General features: G+C 34.3%; 2 protein-coding genes across 2 annotated transcripts; one reads left to right on the forward strand and one right to left on the reverse strand.

Annotated features, from left to right (window-relative positions):
- Positions 1–341: 341 nt before the first annotated feature.
- Positions 342–2,223, reverse strand: TRIADDRAFT_35658 (expressed hypothetical protein). The gene is made up of 6 exons (XM_002110969.1): positions 1,990–2,223; positions 1,616–1,905; positions 1,264–1,354; positions 947–1,152; positions 775–840; positions 342–687 (listed from the first exon to the last, which is right to left on the reverse strand). The coding sequence occupies exons 1-6, from the start codon at positions 2,212–2,214 to the stop codon at positions 588–590; spliced, it is 978 nt and encodes a 325-aa protein (XP_002111005.1). The 5' UTR covers positions 2,215–2,223; the 3' UTR covers positions 342–587.
- Positions 2,224–7,235: 5,012 nt separating this feature from the next.
- On the forward strand, positions 7,236–15,247 carry TRIADDRAFT_54505 (uncharacterized protein; the record flags this gene model as incomplete). The annotated part of the gene is made up of 23 exons (XM_002110430.1): positions 7,236–7,436; positions 8,998–9,050; positions 9,217–9,284; positions 9,487–9,691; positions 9,816–9,882; positions 10,083–10,147; positions 10,283–10,363; positions 10,483–10,536; positions 10,743–10,798; positions 10,874–10,937; positions 11,046–11,118; positions 11,247–11,439; positions 11,558–11,632; positions 11,752–11,787; positions 11,863–11,951; positions 12,372–12,895; positions 12,975–13,438; positions 13,529–13,654; positions 13,820–13,912; positions 14,070–14,153; positions 14,264–14,341; positions 14,632–14,800; positions 15,049–15,247. The coding sequence occupies 23 exons, from the start codon at positions 7,236–7,238 to the stop codon at positions 15,245–15,247; spliced, it is 3,117 nt and encodes a 1,038-aa protein (XP_002110466.1).
- Between the last annotated feature and the right edge of the window lie 1,333 nt (positions 15,248–16,580).

A 16,580-nucleotide genomic window follows, 5' to 3' on the forward strand; every position in this document is an offset into this window, starting at 1 on the left:
CAGTATTTAAGCTTCGTAACTTGAAATTATTGAATGTGCCTCATCAATCAGCCATCATGCAACCGGATAAAATGATACAAAGCCAGTAAAATATCATTGGCAAGCACATCATGATAACTATCACTAATTATTTTCATACAGTACAGTATATGATATCCTGCAAAGCATATTAACTGTACAGTAGTTCCACGATAATATCTTTAAGTGGGAACAAAAACTTGCATAAAAACACTATCTACAACTTACGTTTGAATTAGATACGCCTATCAGCAAATCTCAACTGTAATTACTTATAATGACAGCTACTTTATTTGTATAAAGCCAAGAAATAACTTCAAAAGTAGAGAAGATATTTTTGAAATTTTATTTGCAATATATTTTAGGTCAACAAAATCAGGGATCGCTTAAAATATCTACAATATTTCTTTTTAAGTAGAGATGATAGCAATATACAATACAATTGCACATCTTTAATAATTATTACTACATAAACATTCGATTTCATAGTCGCACGGTAAATAGCATCGCTGCATGATGGTTGTTAGTATGCGTTATTAATAATGTGAAAATTGCGAATTGTAGCATGTTTAGATAAGAGGGTAGCTAGCATTTGTAGCAATACCACAGTTGTTGCTTCTGTTACGAGACATTTTGATGTAACCATTCATTCCCCAATCGGTACCCCAGCTATTAGAAAATAAATTGGATCCAATTACTTAAGCATATTTTGACCCGTGTTGGTAATAAATTATAAAGTTGCAATTTGTGACAAACCTGTTCTTGACAAGCCAGTAATCTTCGCCATTTTCGGTACCGTATCCAACAACCAAGACACCGTGACTAAAGAACGAAAGAGAACGTCAATTGTTGTCGTCACCGTAAAAGTACATTAATAATACTACGAAGAGTATGTAATAATCATTTAATGCTAGTAGCTTATACATACTCTAATACAGTTTGGCTGCATTCAGGTTCGTGATAAACTCCAGTGTGATACATGTGGAATGATTTGTGGCTGGCATCAATAGCAACAGAGATAGGTCCGACAGTAGCAACGGCAGCTTTGAGATCGTCTTCACTATATTGTTTGATATCCATATAGCCAGTATCTATGGCGCCTTTGTTAGTTTTCTTATATCTGCAAATATCATCCTATGCGAGCACAGCAATGGAAAACGGTAGAGTTAGGCTAATTCAGGTTGCGATTTCAAGATAATAAGTTTACAATATCTGATCATAGGTAATATTCATAGCAGTTCTTACCCGGCCCTCATATGGGTAACTAGCCTCAGTATCGATACCGTTATTGAGCTTGATATATTCGAATGCGTCATCCATAAATCCACCTCCGCATCTGCGACATAACGTGAATAATGTTATTTATGCAGGACTGAAATATTGATACTGTATTGTGTTTGTTTTGAAGGTTCAGGAATTTTACAATTTACTTTCCGGGAAAATTATGGATTAGAAACGACACTACTATCTACATTAAGTCCGTTCAAATCAAATATATAGATACGATTTCAAACATAGTCATTTTAAGTAGGCGCATCAAACGATCTTCAAAGAAAATATCGCAACGGAGTGTAGCAAATCATAGCGAGCTACTTACCCATCATTTCCTTCAGCTGCAGAGCAATCGATAAGATTTTGTTCGCTAAGGGAGACCAATTTGCCTGTTTTCCTGAAATGTTGTCCTTCTAATGAGCCAGTAGTACTGAAAGCCCAGCACGAGCCACATCTACCTTGATTTTTAATAGGGGTAACATAGCCTTCTTTACGCCAATCGACTTCAGTTGGCATATTGGTATTTAATGGGGCCATAAAAGTGGATGGCTTATTTGTGGATTTCTTCATGCTTAAACGATAGCCATTGTAAGTTTTGACAAACTCTTTCCTCGTCTAAATAGAGAAGGTAATCGTAAGAATAATACTAACCCTGCTAGGTGAAAGTGATGTTCACATGTTATTATAAATACTACTAACCAAATCGGAAAATTCGTTGATAGCCATTTTAAATGTACTTTTGGCATTGTGAGCGGCAATGGTTTTGATGTTTTGCAAAAAGACGTAGTGACGGAAGTCATCTTCGCCTTGATTATGATATTTTTTTCCATGGAATGACTTCCAGGCTTCCCAAGATGGGTCTTTCAAAGGGATTGCAGAAACTACAGCCAAGCAGATGGCTAGGAAAACACTAAGAGTCTTCATGATTGGTACTGTATCAATTGTCCTATTTTTACGAGAGATGAAAAGTTGATGAGAAAAAATGGCCATGTAAAGTTTCTGGTAAAATTGCAGGCATACTGGTACTAATTTCAAATGATATTATATTCACTTTTCTACTTGTTTAGTTACTAAGCTTCATACAATGATGGCACTATAGCTATCTGACATGAAGAACTAGCAAATGATACAAAGTAATCCAAGTTAATTTTCACAACTACAGTATCCGCTCCACAAGGTAAAGGTGATCAACTGCTTGTATTGATATTGTCCACTACTGTAGCAATCGGGAGTCTTTTTCACCACAACAAAGACATTATTACAGTATGAAACTTTGCAATCAACGCTATACCACTTCTCCATTTCATCTTTATCGCATAAAATAGCAATAGCTTAAAGAAATTAAAGTCTAAATTGCCAATTATGTCAGTAAAAAGTTGTTTTGCATCCAGAACTACTTACGTGGAATGCGGGAAAGAGGACAAGCGACCGTATACCAGAATGACGCCAGCAATGGTCTGACTTCACTTTATATTGATCGTTGACGCCGCTGTAAACAATGCATTGGAGCACAAGTCATCCGCTTTTAGCATGACTTGCTTGTGGAGAATTGTTTCATCATCACGCTGTTCATTATTCAATTGCGTACTGTGTTTCTGCGCAGCATCCTCAAACCCATGAAAGTCACGAGTTTTTCACGCTTCTGTTGAAGTGCGAAGTGAGACTGTTAGCCGTGTTACTGTACGCATGTACAGTACTGTACATGCGTACAGTACAGTATGCATATTTGAACGGTACAGTACATTCATACAGTACATTCATACAGTACAGTGTACAGTAGTACTGTACTGTACTGTACTGTAGTAGAAATTCATGGAGTTTCTACAGTACTGTACTGTACTGTACGTAGAGTCTACGATATTCATACTGTACTGTATTCATATTACGAGTGCTGTACTGTACAGTACAGTATACTGTATGATAGGGTATGTACTGTACTGTACTGCATGACCTGTAAATCTGTAATTCTCCATAAAAAATATACTGTACAGTACAGTACAGTACAGTACTGTACTGTACTGTAAGAATTTTTTACGCTGGCAATATTCTTTCCATTGACTCAGCAAATATCCAGTACAGTACAGTACGTACAGTACAGAATGTCTCGTGTTGCATTGCACGCTGCAGTGAGTGTGTAAATAAGGTAAACAACTCTGGTCAGTCAGCCAGCTCGCGACATGCACAAGTTATTATTATCCAACATGAATGTCGTCATAACAACGACGATCAAGTAATACTATATTCAAGCTAGTGAAATCGGAGAGCCACCTCTCCCTTTCCTCTTGCCTTCCAAATTTATAATATATTCATCAAGCAATACATTACTGTACAAAAAATCGGAAATTAAAACAAGAGCGATCATCAGTTGAACTCATGACTTACACATGCATCTATCACAAATTTGCGAAGTAATGGGTGGATTGTTGCAGGAGGATCGACGCACAGGTTGTAACGAGATTAGATTAGCAATACTTTGCAATGCAGGCATTGTAAAGAAGAATTTCCAAACTACCTAAATAATAAAATCAAATCGAATAGCAGGAATATCAATCACTGCTAGAAACTGAGTAATACTTGTGAATTGTAATAACGTGACAGTTGAGGTATAGCCAGGCGCCAGGGCCTGAACAACTATAAATAAATCGACTCTCGATAAACCGATGCTACCAATAGATTGACGGTATGACAAGCCCATAAATATATATGTCACGATATACTGTATACAGAAAGTAGAAGCCGATTTTTATGTAATACCATCACGGCCAAACGAAGAATAGGAGGAGAAAACTATGCATACCTCTGAAATCAGCATTAAGCGTCGATATTCCTCGTCGACTTTAAAACGCCGAAAGAACTTTGATAAAAAAGTTTTAAAGCTCTAAACTGCTAACTCTATAGTCAAGCAGCGTGAAAAGCTACTTGAAAGTTTGGGCGATAATGCTCGGCTACGCGGGTTGTGAACATAAATGCCATATACATACTGTAGATATTTTTATGTCAAGTAATAGATTCACACGTTTTCTGCAAAAATACCCGGCTACCGGGCTTATACTGGCTAGTAAAGCATATCGTGGAAATTATGTTCCATACAAATAAGACATGCCGGTATTTCCCAAATCATGTCCATGGATCTATACGAAATTAAGATAGATTCGCGTAGTTTACAACGGATTTACCTCTAAACCCTGAAAAAAGCAGCCTTTTGAATGGTGGAAATAGAGGAAATTTCCTCGAATTCAGTTGAAATTAAATCAACAAGGAAAGCAATACTCGTATCTATGGTTGTGTGTGTATATTGCACAAGTGATGATTATAATTGTATACCAATATTAACCTTAATGTTGTGAATACGACTTCAAATTTATACTCGTAAAAGGCCCTACAAATACATTCATGTCGCAGCTAAATCGAACAATTTGCAATGTACTGCTAAGTTGACTGTATAAAAATAAATGATTGGCGTCATGTTTGAGTTGAATAATGCTTGCTAAAGGGTTGTAACATTATTTATTTTTATCCGCAAATGGAAACCTTAAGCCATAACTATACTGTCGTGGATACTTGAGCACAAATTTATTCCCTTATAATTATCCAAAATGCTCATTATCTCTTGTAACTAACTGTTCGATAAGCTATTGCAGAGATGGTACTAGTTCTCAAAGTAAGATTGCTTTTAAATTATTATAACACTTTGTTGTATGATGTGCTTCCTTAGCTTGCATTCTAAAGTACAATCTCTTGAGGATACTGCGCAAACTGAGGTAATTAAGTGACAGAGAGAAGCGATAATAATTATAAGAATAATGTGCTCATATGATCATTGCGAATAATGGAACAACTTCTATTTTCATTGTAATCTTTACGATTCGGTGCCATTTCGTTTTTGGCAAAATCTTCCGCAAGACGTTACAATTGCCTTTGCTCCTGGTTAGTCCAGACGAAGCTGTTATGTATGATAGACTGGTAATGTCTAGGAATTATTGCGTGATTGACCTAGTATCGCGATAGAGAACATAACGGAAGCTAGCGATTTGATTAAATCTGTTTTATTTTATATTGATGTAAAGAGCGTTGACTGTTCTACAGCGTATATTTGTAATATTGAGTACAGCCTTTGAGCATCTGTAGACATATACTGTACTAGTCAGCAACATATATCATGTAAATTGAGTAGTAATGCATCGATATCATGTTAGCCGAGTGACTGAGCGGGATGGGACAAGTTTATGAGTAGCTGGAAATTGAGTGGACCGATCATTTTATTGGTCATTTTACTAAACTGTCATCGTTCACGGTACATCGTACTGTGCACTAGCCCAGGGCAATTAAAATGTCCAGTCAAAAATAGTAGTTGGCGTATTAACTTAGTAGAATTTTCTCATTTACTTTTTGTGTGTACATTCCTGAATGACGAGTGGAAAAGGAAGGAAGTCATCGTTCACTGCCATGGTTTGTCTGTCCGTCAAGTTTTCGGCAGATACTATCAGGGAATCCTGAGACAAATACACTGTTTGAGAAGTCCTTGGTATTTGTACTGTACAGTACACCAAAGTCAATTATTTTGGATAGCAAAATCAAAAAATAAATTTGTATATGCTTGTACACCTAAATTCAATGGTATAAGTTTTATGAGGGAATTCCTGCAGATTTTATAATTAGATTGACGCTGTCATTTATCAAGGAAAATAATCACCCTAGTAGGTTATTGATTTTCCTTGCTGTACTGTACAATATAGTGACTGCGCACAGTGTACAGATTGAGGGTTCTGCTGTATTAGAATAAGGAAAGAGAAAGTCTCTTGTATTCGTTCTTGACAAATGAATGACAGTACTGTTGAAAGACAGTTGTACATTGTACAACCAGTGTGGACGGGAAATTTTCAGTGATTAATGTGAAAATATATACAACTGTTGTGCTTCTTGAACAAATTTTCTATCGAACGATAAGAAAGAATTAATTTAGACTGTACTGTAACAGACTCGCCAAGTGGGAGAACTTGGAATCGATATGGCACAGTTACTGTACATTTGAGTGTAGAACAGTAAGCAAAGATTTTGCGCACGAGTACACTGTACACGGAGTGTACAGTAGTCAGAAGAGGGGGATTTGCCGTACGCTAAATAAAGCAGACTATGATCCACACTAGAGATCCTTAGAGGAGGGTCTCTAATCCACATCACAAACAGTATAGTACAGTAGTCTGTTAGGCCCAAAGTAGATCAATTCTATATGTTCTACGGGTATATACAGTATAAATATTATACAGGAATTTGAAGGAAATCCTACTTTGATTTTTAAACGAAGAGTGCCATGGAAAATAGCGATTGATCAGAGTCAGTGTACTGTACAGTACAGTATAACAAGTAATACAAATTAGCTACAGTACAGTGTGGACGGGCTAATTTCTATGATTTTTGTGCAAATAGATGGATCTAAATTTATTTTTATTTTTTTGACAAATTTCATATCAGTCGATAGAGAAAGAGTTCATTTACACGAATCTATCATTAAAATTCACGTACGGCGTTTACTTTCGTCGTAATTATGAATTAAAGCACGCGAGACGCTACAGTACAAAGTAAAAATGAAGGTTTTGTAACCCTGTACAGTACAGTACTGTACTGTACTGTAGTAGTACTGTAGCTTTCTCCACGACAATTGTACTGTACTACAGCAAGGAAAACTTGCTGTCATTTTATTTAGGGACACTTAAATATCATCCAATAACGTTATTAAAACCGGAAAACATCCATTGCAACGAGATTGATCATATCCATAGTGCAAGTAATCTGCCCAGGTTGTAGTCGTGTCATTTCTAGGTATCATTAGTGACTAAAACGAGACTATTTGCAATGGTGAATTCATACTAATCGAGAAAAAGATTATAGCTGCTCCGATGAAAAGTTGAGATCCTCCTGATAACCTGTTGGCCTCTGTCAACCCAATGGAGAACGCAACCAGCAATGATCCTATTGAAGGCATTATTTGCCCGGAATGCTTGTCACGATTTGACACCATTGATCATTTACTTTGGCACTTTGAATCGATCCATCCAGAAATCCAAGTATCAGCAACACCTAGCGATAATGACGATGATTTAATCGATGTCACACACTCCTCTACAGGAGAAGAACAACAATCTCAGGTAATTGAAATAGCTTCCGCAAAGTACCCTTCCAACCAATTCCAAGTAGTATTCAACTAATGCATTAAAATCATCCTCTTTCAGTGTACTGTATGTATAGTCACCAGAATACAATCCAATCATAAGTTATAGTTTAGTTGGAGGCTTAGCCGTCGATTGTCCAAAGTACAGTGCTGTATTTAGCAGGATATTATAAAATACTTAGAAAGCGTCAGCGATCTTGCTATATCAATAATCGACTGGATATTTCCCTAGCTTTAGTTGCTACGATAGGCGTCTTTCAAATTCAATGCATCGTGCATAAACGTTATGTATATCGATTTTATTCTAAGTTTCATAGCGTTAAAACTTGGTAGTTATTCTGTGATCGTTAAGGAAGACATCAATCTGACATTGGATTCAGTTGGTGGGATATACTACTGTAGTTTTGTGACTATACTTGACCCAAAACAGCATGCCTTATTTTCGTAACGTCTCCGCCAAATAGCCATAGTTACATTATCCTGCAACTGCTTTGAATGCTTCTCACTGATTCTATTCTATTTCAATGACACCCAATTGCCATCTCTTTTATTTGGTGGTAATCATTTCCAACGATCTTATCCATGTGTTATCGTTTTATTACTTTGCAATGCTAAGGACCTAACATGAAATCACAGTTAGGATTTCAATCATGTCCCACTTCTCAAGTGCATGCCACGTTCATACAAGTGTTCACCACTATAAAAACGCTCTACTTGAGCCACGCGTGTTATATGAGTCTTACATCCATTTCCTTTTACTGCCTAATGAGGCTTAACATTTGAAGTCATCCAGTTTATCGGTATATCTTGAATTAGGCTTTACTTTACATTGTAATAATATTTTAAAAACCAATATTATTCCTTAACATCAATTAGCACAGTAGAATGAACGTTATCACAATAGAATAATTCAATCGTTGTAGGAAATAAAACACAGTTTTTACTGAACTGTGTTGCAATCATCGATAGAATAGAATCTGATTATGACTCTATACTCTACTCGTATTGATTTGCTATTATTTTACTGTCATCAATGCCCTTCGATGGGTGTTATTACTTTTTTGAGCTAGTACTGTACTTTAGCAAGAGCTTTTCAAAAGTTACAAGCATGCATTCAATTACAGTAGAATGTACGCGCCATTTTGCCATCCTGACTACGTTTACTCAATCCTTCAACATTTGTAGTATTCGTTCAAATTATTTGCAAATCTAGTAATGACGCACTACAGTAGATTGTTGCATACCCACTGCGTACAATGATGCAAACCTTCTTTGACTGATTCTGTGCAATTTACTTTGGATGCAATAGACGTACCCAAAATCAATCAATACTACCGGTAATCTTTGCTGTACCATCCATGCGATCCTTTAAGTTTAATTTATAAATTGAAATAATATTCCACTATGATTGCTCATTTGTTTTATTGTCAATAGATTACTGCATACGAACGATACAAATCGGTCGATCAATCTACAGATAACCTTTACTCTATATTGATAATTGCGAAAACTAACAATGTTATTTACTCGTATACAAGACTCTTCCTCCTCCGAAAAGTGTCTCAAATCTTATTAGACGCATTATAGCCAGGTAAGCAATGCTAAGCGTGAATTGCAGTAGCGTTGAGCGGATTGTAATTAAAAATAGAGTTATCTCAAATAATTTCACAATAAATAGTAAAAAAAAATAACTACAGTATTGCAATTTAGGTTGTATCGTATGATTTCGTAAGGATCAAATTTTATTATTGAATTAGGGGAAAATATAGATACATTGGTGATTCATATGACTTAGATTTAACTTATATTACGGACAGAATTATTGGTAAGTGACGAGATAATCCAATGTCTAAATTTACTGTACATCTTACCTCCAATAGTAACAACGAGTGTTTTTACGTGCTAGGCCTCTTATGAGTGCTTATTGATTTTAAATTTAAAATGATTAAAGCTATTATACAACCTAAATGCAGTTAGATGCCTAGTAATTAAAATTATATAACCTTGTACTTGTAAAACCAAAATAGTCATGTCAATACCTGGTGAAGGAATCCATGCCTTATATCGTAATAAAATTGAAGATGTTGTCGGATTACTTAATCACAAACATGGGAAGAAGTATATCGTATTCAATCTATCCACTGAAACTTATGATTTTAATAAGTTTGACAACCAAGTCTTAGAATTTGGTTGGCCTGATCATACAGCTCCGCCTTTAGAGAGATTATGCAGGTCAGCTCTTTATTGTTACTCATTAAGAATTACATACTTTTGACTCTTTACAGATCATAACAATAATGCTATTTATGTATAGCTTATTTTAGTACAATTAACGTAAGTTTGATGCTTTTTACAGCATTTGTAAATCCATGAAATCGTGGCTAGAATCTGATGATGAAAACGTGGTTGTTGTACATTGCAAAGTAATCTATTGTACTCATTATCCCGTCTATGTCTTGTACATATTTTGTAGCACAGCTATACATACATTTAGCATAAATCAAGCCATTTATGTTAAGTTAATGGATAAACATTTCATAGAATTTGGCATCGTTTGGCTTCGTAAAATACTGATGCTATACAATGTTAATATAAGTCGTTATTATATAACTATATTGAACAGGGTGGTAAAGGAAGAACTGGTGTCGTTATAGCTGCTTACTTGCAGTATTCCAAAGTTTGCTCAACGTAAGGATCAATTACGGCCTAGTAGTTAACATATTGTACTCAATAAATATAGCAAAATAATCACCTTAGATACAATCACTCTTTCTTTTATCGAATATGTCTACATTCCAACGATATCCATCTTTATTAATACAGGCCTGAAGCTGCTTTGGAAGTTTTCAAGATGAAACGATTCCATAATAAAAATGGTGGTGTAACTCAGCCGTCCCAAATTAGGTAAAATTTTTTCTATCTTTGGCGGTAAAGCAACTTTCAATAATGCATCCGGATTTATTGCCAAATATTTCTTTACATTAAAACTGTTAATTGTAATCTTTTCTCTTGCTTTATTCAAGATATGTTGGCTACTTTCATGATTTTATTTCTGGAAAAATGAACCTGCATAAAAGGTAAGTAAAAGCAAATTAAATCAAATGATACCATGGCTAACTAGCCTTGCTTAAAGAGAAACATTTTTGATTAGCTTTGAAAGTTTTTGTATAGCTTTTAGTATTGCGATGTTTTGTAAATTACAATTATCTCGCAGTATTAGGGTATCTTGCTGACTACTGTTGATGAGATACTATATAATCATACATTTTTATTGTTATGGCAGCCCTGTCTATTTGCGACAAGTAGTTATCCATGGTGTGCCAAATTACGAACATAAAGGTAGTAAACTTAATCAATAATTCATAAACTTACAGCTGGCAATTTTAATTCTTAACAATACTTACTCTAATATAGGCTGTCGCCCTTATGTTACTATCATGGACAACCATTCCGAACACCCGTACGAGACTGAAACTCAGTAAGGAAGATAATATTCTATATTCATAATTGCCACTGGTTTACTAACGACAATTTGGAATAAGTGACTTAGAACTTTAAGGCTGTGAATACTGCATTTCTTTAATAGGATTATTACAGAAAGGGATACGACAATTCGTTTTAACTTTCCTCATAATTTTAAACTGTTCGGTGATGTTATTGTAAGTGCTAGCATTGATTTAGTTCGCGCTACTGAGTACCGTATTAGTGGCCAGTTTAGACATAAGTACAAAGTATATAAAGTGGTTGTATTCTAATTTCTCGTTAATATGATTTCTTGGAATAACAGGTCCGCTGTTATCATCGAAAATCACGTGCAAGTCCAGAAATAATTTTTAGATGTCAATTCCACACTGCAATGCTTTCAAAATTTCCATTGGTGTTAGGAAAGCATGAATTAGACGATGCGCGCAAAGACAAAAGATTTGCCAGTAACATAAAAGTTGAATTTAATCTAGTCCCGTCAGATATCTCTGAAACTGGTGCTGAAATTTTTTACTTTTGGGAACGCCATTGCGTACCTAATCATGATCTATAACTTTTCTGCTTGCAAAATTCTTTACTATTTACGTATGGCTATTTTATAATAATTAACAATAGATGCACCCAATGATGACAGCAATAAAAGAAATTCGTTATTATATTCTCTCGGAATCTCTCACGAAGAAGGTACAGGTAAGCATAATAAAAATACAGTATATTTAAATATTAGAATATATTACACCTATGAAATGTGTTACTGAATTACACGTACGTTTGTTATTTCTGCTACGGTTTTTTGACTATAATATAAGATATCGACCAAAATTCGAAATCAGCTAATAGTGAAGGTAAGTTATTGCCATATTAGTTTTTACAATATAGGTACGGATTTATTATTATTAAGGTTCTGCTTAAATTTTCAGAAAATACCAACAGTGAAATTGCAATAAAGAATGAAATTGAGCGCTTAATCTCGTTCGAAGAGCCAAATATCGATTCGTTTTCAGAAACTGTTAGTCTTCAGAATAAAATCCAGAATAGTGGATCGTTACAATACTAACTAGATATACGAAGGATCTCACTACGGCTTACATTACCCTTAATAGCAGTGCAATATTTATAACCAGTTCCATAGCTTAAGTATTGAAAATGACCACGCAATCATGTTAAACTTGTCAATTATGCATGCAGGTTTAACAACTTAAATAAGATGATACTTTTGTCATGAAGAAAAAGGGATTTATTGTATAGACTTTACCCTAAATTTATCAAAAATATCAGCTGCCTTATATTCGTTACAATTTTCTGCAATAGTTGATATTCTTTATAGACAACTATTGATTTTAATTCGTATGGTAATCAAGTTCATATTAGACTAGTAATACGCATTATGTAACCTCTAAAATGTTGTTTTAAATGTTTGCAATTCTAGAGCGATGCTCACGTAGCTGCTGTTTTGCAATCGTGTTCAAGCGAGCCTTTGAAACCATCTCGGACTTCGATTAGCAATGACAATAATAACACTATTTCTGCGTCTACACATGTAAAAGATGTGAATTCAGATAATAGGTTATTTAATCATCGCCAATTCCAGTCTAATCTTTTGAACGAAACTGGATTGTCCATGATATCTGGATCGGTTACCAAACGAAATATTAACCCATTTCGCCGCAATTATGATAAAATAGAAGACACAGGCACACTCGATAGCACTAAGCCATTTTATTTTCCAGATGGCTTTTCCGCAGCCACGACGACGTACAACCCAAATAATCCTTTTCTGGTTGATGAAAGTGCTGACCAAAGTACTAGAAGTTCATCAAGTAGTTTTTCGCACGGACAACATTCACAATCAGATGCGATTTCAAGCGATGGCTACGATCACTTATACTCACTGCCAATTTGGAACTCTCCATATAGCCCGATAGCTCAAATAAATAGCAGCGATTCGAAAAGGTTAGTTAGAAAAGTTTTAATTTTAGTTCTTAATAATCTGGCCATCCTTTACGTCCAATTTTATCTTTGTATCAAATAGACACAGTGGTAGCTTTGTTTGTGGAGAGAACAGTTCAAATTGGAGCAATTCGCTATCAGAACCTGTTACTGAACTAGATAGATCTCTTTCCAATAATGATTTGGTGCGTTCTAAATCGGGTGATATAAATTATAACATCAGTGATGGAGTTGATAACTCCTATGGTAGTGAGCAATACAAGTTGGAGAAAATGATGACAGACGATAATAATAATAAAAAGGCATCAACAAAGAATGACAACCAACTAACCGAAGATCGGTCAATAAGATCGTCCGATAGATTTGATTATGAAATGAAAAATGATGTGCACAATAATAAGAATCAACTGAATACTTCGCAATTAAATGAACGAGATCATCGTGAAAATTCTTCACATAGTATGAATAATTTGCTAAGAGAACTCAATGTAGAATTTGTAGATCTTCCTAGGATAGAACAAGAAAATAATCGATCCAGATCTAGAGGTAAGTTTTCTAGCAGATTTCATTTGTTCTTAATCATTTCCTGAAACCACTATGCCAGGAATATTTTAAATGTTATTTCTGCTATTGCAGCAATTTCGTTACCAATTGTTTGGAGTCAGAAATCTAAAACTGATAATATACTGGATACACAAGATATGTCGATGCTCGTGAAAAATGCGTTGAACTGGTACAAACCAACGTTGAGCCAAAAAGAGGGTAGGAATGTTAATGAGCTCTTTTCCAGTTCACTTATGCAATTTAGTACTTATATGGATCGCTTAGCAATTAACCTTTAAAAACTTGTTTCATGATCAATTACTAACACCGGAAAAGTTGTTGTTTTCATATTTCATTTACATTCTGTATGTCTTGCCATTTTAGTCACGGATATCCTAGGTTCATCTTCGATAGGTTCGTTTGTTGTCCGTGATAGCACGAGTTTTAAGGATGCCTTTGACTTAGCGATAAAATCAGGTAATGATAAGATATATACTGTCTTTAAAGTAATTAAATCCAACAACTAGTAACTAAGTAATACACTTGTAAGGGCTCACATAAATGCACAAGTATATAATGTTTCATTTTATATGTTTCCAAATATATTACAACAGTTTTTGTATTATCTTGTTAGGTTTCAACAAAACAGAGCATTTCTTAATTGAGCCTGTGGAACTTGGTGTACAAATAAAAGGATACGACAACGAGCCTGCCTTCTGTTAGTAGTAGATAATGTCATTGAATTTCATTGTTTAATTTGAAAAGTAATAAAGAATTCATTAAATATTTATACATGAGATATATTTTGGATTTACCGTATAACTATAGGCAGCTTATCGGCTCTCATACAGCAGCATACACTGACCAGTTTAGCTCTTCCATGCAAATTATCAAGACCTGAATCAGGTACGGAATTTAGATTAGTAATATTCGATGACTGTAATTTGGAAACATATCATCATCTCTACGATTTAAGTTTTATTTTTAACTGTTCTACTTTGTAGCTAATAATGTGATAGAGTCGAAGTTCAAACATTATGGAAGTCCAAGTCACATAGAGCGGACGCCTGAAAGGCTCCATCAAGGAATCGGCACGTTTACTATTTATAAATACATTAAGAATAAATCGCATAAAATATATATTTGTGTTTCTAGTCATTTTTATTTTCTTAACTGTGCTATGTTTTTTTATACAGCATTTAATGTTATGTATCTGGGGTCAATAAATGTCGAACGTGTAAACGATTCAGAGACTTTAAACTTGTGTATAAGCAAATTTATGTCTTATTCATCACGTGATGAACCGATTCCTGTTAGTTTTAAAGCATCACTGGAGGGCGTAACTCTGACAGACGTCAACAAAATGTAAGTAGCATAAAGTAAAACATGGCAACGATGACAGATTTCTCATTTTACAATTGCAACCGTTATGAAATTTAGACAATTCCTTCGGTTATTCTTCCCGATACACTCAATAAGTTATTGTGCAGTTGATCCTAACGAGAAAAGGTATGAAGTAATATCGACACGAAGATAAAATTTTGTAATTTTTTGCAACACTTATATCTTTATACATACTTGATAATTTATCATTCCTTTGAATCATGCTGTAGGCAATCTGATGTCTTAAATCAAGCGACAAATAATATAAATCCAAAAAAATTACAAGCTTCGCAGCATTTTGGATTTGTTACAAAGGATGTATCACAACTTTTTGATACTTGTTGGTTATTTACGGATATAGATCCATCAGAATCCTCATCGACTATAGCTGAGCTTGTTAATTTCCTATTGCCTTTTCATACAAGTTGAAAAATAGCGTGTATAAAATGCTTGATTACTTTGCACTTTAGTAGCAAGCCTCCCGAGAATCCTTTATCACTGTTTTGCAAATTACTAGTTTCTGTTAGCTTAGATGAGATTTTGAAATAAGTTTAGATTGATAAGAAGGGCTTGTATTTACTCGTTATGTGGCCAAAAATATTGAAAAGTATATACATCCACATTGTATCAGTTATAGGATTCATTGTACAGAAATTCTCTAAGCATCGGAATCACTGGTTCACTTCATTGTTATTTCAAAAGTAATGAATGAACTTTATTAACAGTAAAAATATTCGACACAAGATCTAAGTATTTAGGTTTATAGCTCGTCTTTTTCAATTAGATCAAAAAGTTGATTATCTGCAATGCAATTATCACGTAATACTGTATTAGTATATTTGGTTGAAAATGCAAGTTGCGATGATATATTTACCATATATTCTTAAAAATATTAATTATTATCGTCTTTATCTGTATGATATGCAATAGATATTATCAGTTGTCAAGACGATAAAAGACAACATATATAGCCACATAAGCTGTATATGGTATAAACAAAAATGTATGTTTATAAATATAGCCTATATATATATACAATGCACAGCAATTTATTTAGTGTCTAGAACACAAGACAGTATATCGTATACGCCGTATTTTGTCTATAATGAACATTTCTACTTTGAAGTACAGTAAGTATCACCATGACATTATATCTTAACTTTCGTTAAAGTTCAATTTATATAGAATTTATATTTATTATTCCGACTACTATTCACATCACGTGCTGTCTTACCTGGTAGAATTATGAACAATAATGCGGAAATAAAATCGTTTTTAAAGCTGCAAAATAGTTTATCTTGTTTGCTTACGGATAGTTTTAAAATATAACCGATTGTTTAAGCTAATCTAAGTCAATGCTAAATATATAATGGATGGCAAATTTCATTTACTCATCTGGATAATTATTTACTATTTAAAAATGCTGCTACGTTATAAGTTGAGCTTTTATTGAGTTTCAGTTAATTTGTACAACTTATTCATGGCTACGCTGTATAATCTTTAATCTTTATTATAATTAGTTCACATCGAGAACAATTTAAGCCAACTTTTGTACTTAGAAGCAGGTAGTAGAGCATTTTAAGGCTAATAGTAGCGTCACAGAATGATACCGCTCCAAGTGATTTAAATATGTAATTTAAAAGTTACATAAAAGTCGAATTTAGAGTTGTCTTAACCAAATGCACATACTTAGTAAAAATTTCCTAAAATCAATAAAGCTTCACGTTATTTATACGGTACATACAACATAATTAAAGTATAA

This window comes from Trichoplax adhaerens, genomic scaffold (genome assembly GCF_000150275.1).
Source record: "Trichoplax adhaerens TRIADscaffold_3 genomic scaffold, whole genome shotgun sequence".
In the NCBI taxonomy this organism is placed as follows: Eukaryota; Metazoa; Placozoa; class Uniplacotomia; order Trichoplacea; family Trichoplacidae; genus Trichoplax; species Trichoplax adhaerens.

Excerpts from the sequence above, each read along its gene's own strand:
- TRIADDRAFT_35658 (XM_002110969.1), bottom strand. The coding sequence starts at position 2,214 with ATGAAGACTCTTAGTGTTTTCCTAGCCATCTGCTTGGCTGTAGTTTCT. Across the intron at positions 1,153-1,263 it reads GTTACCCATATGAGGGCCGG|GATGATATTTGCAGATATAA; the intron begins GTAAGAACTGCT and ends GTGCTCGCATAG. Across the intron at positions 688-774 it reads TACTGGCTTGTCAAGAACAG|CTGGGGTACCGATTGGGGAA; the intron begins GTTTGTCACAAA and ends ATTTTCTAATAG.